Raw genomic sequence first — 5,793 nt, 5'->3', positions numbered from 1 at the left:
CTTACTGACCCAACGATTAGGAAAGGCTTTTACATAAAAAATGCCATGCAAGCTTCTTGGGCATCCTCCTCTTTTATTTACAACATTTCTAATTCATATACCTGCTATTGTTATACCTGAACATAGTCTACATTTGTCTCTCACATGTTGATGACCTTTTTAAATGACCCCCCTTTTCCTCCTCCTCTTCCTCCTCCTCTTCCTCCCCCTCTTCCTCCTCCTCTTCCTCCCGCACTTCCCCCTCTTCCTCCTCCTCTTCCTCCCCCTCTTCCTCCTCCTTTTCCTCCCCCTCTTCCTCCCCCTCTTCCTCCTCTTCCTCCTCCTCTTCCTCAGTGGACATGGCGGTGGAGCAGGCCCACCAGGGGGTCTTCTTCAACGCAGGCCAGTGCTGCACTGCGGGCTCTCGGATCTTCGTGGAGGAGCCGATCTACGACGAGTTTGTCCGCAGGAGTGTGGAGAGGGCCCAGAGGAGGAGGGTGGGAAGCCCCTTCGACCCCACCGTAGAGCAGGGCCCACAGGTGAGGATGGAGGGCCAGAGTAGACCGTAGTAGACCTAGCAGGGCCAGGAGGATTCCTGAAGTATACTGAAGTATACTGGCATTCAGTAGATGTTATTAAATGTTCTATTTTTGCTCCCTCTCTCTATCACTTCATCTCTACCTCCTGCTGTCCCTTCTACTTCTTCTCTTCTTCTTGTCTCTCTCTCTCTCTCCCTCCCTCTCTCTCTCCCTCTCTCCTCTCCTCCCTGTCCCTCTCTATCCCTGACCCTAGATCAGTCAGGAACAGCAGAGCCGTATTCTGGAGTACATCCAGAGCGGTATCAGCGAGGGGGCCAAGTTAGAGTGTGGGGGCAAAGCCCTGGGCACGAAAGGATTCTACATCGAGCCGACTGTCTTCTCCAACGTGGAGGATGACATGCGTATTGCCAAAGAGGAGGTATGTGATACACTGTATGACTTCTCTAAACAGTTCAGTATGATCAATACACTGTATGACTTCTATAAACAGTTCAGTATTGCTTAATAGGACTAGGTTAACAATCCATAGTCAGTAGTAGTTCAGTATGACTAACACACTCTATTACTCTAGAACCAGGGGGTGGCTTTTTCAATGGAAAAAAGTCTAGAATGGCCTTTTCCACACCACATGCAATACTTAGCACGCCATGACTGAGCGAGGATGTCGTGGACAGTGGAATGTTGTGTCATCTCACTGTCATCTATTTCTGTGGCACACAGATCTTTGGGCCAGTGCAGCAGATCATGAAGTTCAAGACGTTGGAGGAGGTGATCGAGAGGGCCAACAACACAGATTACGGGCTGGCGGCGGCGGTCTTCACCAACAACATCAACAAAGCCATCACCATCTCCACGGCCATGCAGGCTGGCACTGTCTGGTAAGAGGCTGCCCCTCTGTACAGTGGCTGCATTCGTAAATTCGCTCTGAGAGTGCTGGAGCGCACACTGGGTTCCAACGTTATAAAGGGACCAGGTCATTTGATTGGACCTAGAGGCATTCCACGGGTGCTGATCAGATTTCCAGAGTGGATTTATTTATACGAACGCAGCCAATATTATGTGACACAGTCTGATCATTTGGTCCCGCATGTCGGCAACCAATCTAAATGTTCCGACTTTTCTTTTGAAACACGGAACTACGTTTCAACGGTTGTTGAGAATCACAACACAAACTCGCTAGTCAAGCCAAAATACTACAGAGCAATGTATTCGTTGAGTAATCCCCACTGCTACCTAATTACCGTTAACACTACTTTACATTGTTAGCAGGATCATGAGTCTGTCTGACAATGTGTCATTGATTTTCAACAACGCGAAAGAAAAAGTCAGATCATTACAGATCCCGACATGAGGACCAAAGCATTAGAATGTGTCACAAATATGGTGCCTGAGTGACCCTGTGTCCTGCTGCAAGGGGTTAACACACACTTTGTTCCAATGAAAGTGACGGTCAAGATAGAACGAACAGTGCTCCAAATGCACTGCGGTCCGCATGGTCTTGATTTGAGCCTTTTGACAACATGGCTGTCGAAAAAACATGATAAAACGATTAAACAAAGTACACAGGACTTAAAGGCGAGTGTATGATGTGTGTTCTGTGTATTTCTTAGGATAAACTGTTTCAATGCCCTGAGCACGCAGTGTCCATTTGGAGGATATAAAATGTCTGGCAACGGGCGCGAATTGTAAGTATCCTTTTCTGGTTCTTGGCACACTTGACTTGAAAAGTGCATGACTGAAGCCAAGCTATTAAAGTCAATTGTGTTCTTACAGTAGAGAATGGCCTTGGTTATAATAGTTACACGTACAATATTCAGATTCTAGCTTTCTAGGCTGACACATTCAGTACCAGCAAACGCATACAAACGTCTACTTTTGAGCTTGTTATTGTCAGCTAGATACGCATAGCTACGCTATGTGATGTTGAAGTGTTGCTTGATCAGCTGACATTCTGTGCTTCCAGGGGGGAACAGGGACTCAAGGAGTACTCAGAGGTAAAGACCATCACGATGAAGATGATGACGAAGAACTCCTAAGACCGCGTCGCGCGTCGCGGAGGGAGGGACTTCCTCTGAGACACACCACGTCCCCCTCTGGCAGTCCTGTGGTGGTAAAACACACTAACCATCCCAACTAGCCAAACTCCCTGGGCAACGCCACTGGCTGTGACCACTCGCTGCTCCCCTCCCCTCCCCCCTCCCTCCCCCCCCCACACACCCCATGGACTTCTCTCCTCACATCTCTGTCAGCTGCCTCCTCCCCCTTCCACCCTGCCGCCCCCCCCCCCCCAAACCGGCCCTGTATACACAGACAGTCTCCAAGTCCACACCAACCACCAACATCCACCTCCCGACCTACTGCCCCCCACCTGCCTCCCACCCACCTCCCCCACTAACCACACTAAAGCACTCAGAGAGACGATGGGGGAGGCTACTCTGTCCCCCCCCATTCCCGTCCTTGTCCCCCAACCCCCCCCCCCCCCCCCCCCCACAAGGAGTCGAACACTCACAGACTGAAGAACCATACCTGCTTTGCCTCCATGTCAGCAACTCATTGTGTGTGGGTGTGTGTGTGTGTGTGGGGGGGGGGGGGGGCAGTATGGTGGTGTTGTGGGGTATCATTGTCAAACCTCATACTGTATGTATCATTGCTTTGATTTACCAGGTAGCATTCATGGAAGCATCAATCAGCTCAATCCAAGACCATTGAAGCTCTCGATCTCAGATATGAATGGATGAGTTCCATTTTAACTGTTAATTCTAATATTTTAATTGTTGATTTCTAATTGTTTTATGTTTTTTATTTTTACTTTTACCACTTAACACTGTATGTCAGCCATTGACCAATGTAAGCGTGAAAAACAAAAATGGTTAACCTCTTAAAAGCATTTACTCATACCTGCTAAAAAGAGGAGTAACTGTATTACACAATGTAACAATTCCTCATCGATGTCCATTTATGTTCATGTTTATACAATGATGTACTATGAAATTCTAAGATATAAAAAAAAATTGACCATAGATTTTTCAGTAAAAAAAAAAGTTTTTTTTTCTCTCAAAAACTGGCTCGTGTGTTTATTTCAATGCAATGGGAAGTCATATATTGTGATAAAGTATGTAACAGTGTCACTTGCATCAGGTCTCAGTTAACTGCTCAGACATAGATCTAAAATATTTTATGGTTGCACAATTTAAAAGTTGTGTTTTGGCCAGAGATCAGAGGAGGTAGGCCGGTCCAGGGCCCAACGTCTCTTTCATATTGAACTATAAGCAGAATGCAGACAACTCTGCTGTTGTAACTCAAGGTAAAAAAACAAGAGAGGCATGTATTCACTTTAAGAGGCATCTGGTGCAAGCCTGTTATGTCTGAGGAAGATAGTACACTGCAGTCTGAGTTAACATACAGTAGATTCTGTTTAGGTTATTAGCATGTCTGCATCTCATATTGGGTTAATCTTTCATCATTGATCTTTATCTGAGATACTGGCATCAAACACAGACGACATGATGACAGAAAACATCTAGGCCCGTTGTTCAAAACTTTGAATCTGGATCACAATGATTCTTTTCTCTGATCCAGGATCAGATCGAGCTGGCTGATTTTCCCCTATACGGCTCAAAAATCAGACCTGGATCCTGGATCAGAGAAAAGAATCGGAATCATTCTGATCCAGATTCAACATTTTGAACAACTGGGCCCTGATGATGTATTTCAACCCAGCTTGTGCATGAGAGCATCATAAACACAGTACCATACTATATGCTCTTTGGGCATGCACTCACATAGTTTGCAAGCTATTAGACTCACTATTAGATATGCCAAATACCCAATAATAATAATTTTAAAAAGATGAGCTCTTGGGCCAAAGGACCAATGAAAGGGGATTAGGAATCAGAGAGTGTTTGCAAGAAAGAGGCCCTGTCAGGGGGAGGAAGAGAAGCTGTAGTATGCAGATGTGAGCAGCAGCTATGAGCATCCCTCCCTGGAGCCCTGCCTTGGCAATTGGCTTTTGAAATGTCAGGGTGGATTTTTCCCACAATTCCCCTGCTTGTCAGACGGTATCTGTAGTGATTCCAAGGGGATGATGAAAAAGAGATTTTCTTATTACAGCACTCTGTGAGCACCGGAGGGAGCGTCAGGAGGAGAGGCCAGGGATACACACACACACACACACACACACACACACACACACACACACACGCACACACACACACACACACACTCACACACACACACACACACACACACACACTCACACACATACACACACACACACACACACACATAACCCCTCAGCCCAGTTTATGCTTCTGCGCAAAATCGACGGCGTAGGCTACGGCGTAGATTGACGCGCACCTCTCCAAAAATGTGATTGGTCCGCTTGGTAACACATGATTCCGATATGATTCCGACTCTCTCGTAGGCCAAAATGCGGAAGCCATGACAGAAATGTCATTTACTTTTTCTGTAATTACTTATTAATTAAGATTTGAAAAATTATGATAACCATCGTATTATCTTAGTTTAATGACATTTCAATGCATCATAGAACTTTTATTTACAACAAGCATAACAACAAAAAGATCGCTATTATGCCGCTTTGAGTACACCGTTCCAACGGAGCGCCCTATGGAAGCGTCAGGCACAGCCTTCCTATAAGGAAGAATTCACATTTACGAGATGTACAATCCTGTTTATTTAGAAATAAAATATTAGTTACAGGGAGCCCCATGGCTGTTCGTTGGGTTTAAATTATATTTATGATAGACATATTTAATGTAAAGTTATCTATAACAACTGTGATTGGTCCGCTTGGTAGCGTCACATTCCGACTCTCTCGTAAATGCGGAAGTCATGACAGAAATGTCATTTACTTTTTCTGTAATTACTTATTAATAAAGATTTGAAAAATGATGATAACCATCTTATTATCTTAGTTTACTGTCATTTCAATGCATTATAGACATTTTCTTTACAACAAGCATGACAAAAATACGTTTTTTGATCGCGAATATGCCGCTATGAGTACACCGACCAACGCGACGCGGCGCGACCAACGCAGAACTATAAACTTGGAGAGCCCTCGCGTAGGCTACGGCGTAGACGCGTGTAAATTCGATGCAGAAGCATAAATCGGGCTTTAAGGACATGAGCCTGGAAACAGACCACACACTGACAGACAGACACGGGGACGTTCACCCTGTGTCCTTGTGTCTTGTTTCCGTCTCTATGTTTTGGACCTCTGTTCTTCACATACAGTACTGTAGGAGCTAGG

At 45.4% G+C, this 5,793-nt stretch overlaps 1 protein-coding gene across 2 annotated transcripts in view; it reads left to right on the top strand.

Annotated features, from left to right (window-relative positions):
- aldh1a2 (aldehyde dehydrogenase 1 family, member A2) overlaps positions 1–2,909 on the top strand; it is a 22,082-nt gene extending 19,173 nt beyond the window's left edge. For both annotated transcript variants that reach the window (XM_080542444.1, XM_080542445.1), the window contains 5 exons: positions 334–518; positions 772–936; positions 1,239–1,396; positions 2,129–2,203; positions 2,482–2,909. In XM_080542444.1, coding sequence (XP_080398570.1) covers positions 334–518; positions 772–936; positions 1,239–1,396; positions 2,129–2,203; positions 2,482–2,554 — 656 coding nt within the window. In that variant the 3' untranslated portion in view covers positions 2,555–2,909. The remainder of the gene's footprint in view (positions 1–333; positions 519–771; positions 937–1,238; positions 1,397–2,128; positions 2,204–2,481) is intronic.
- Positions 2,910–5,793: the final 2,884 nt, after the last annotated feature.

This window comes from Nansenia antarctica (assembly GCF_963989245.1).
Source record: "Nansenia antarctica genome assembly, chromosome: 1".
Taxonomy (NCBI): Eukaryota; Metazoa; Chordata; class Actinopteri; order Argentiniformes; family Microstomatidae; genus Nansenia; species Nansenia antarctica.
The sequence above is the reverse complement of the archived record's forward strand: the minus strand, read 5'-3'. Positions and strand labels throughout refer to the sequence as shown.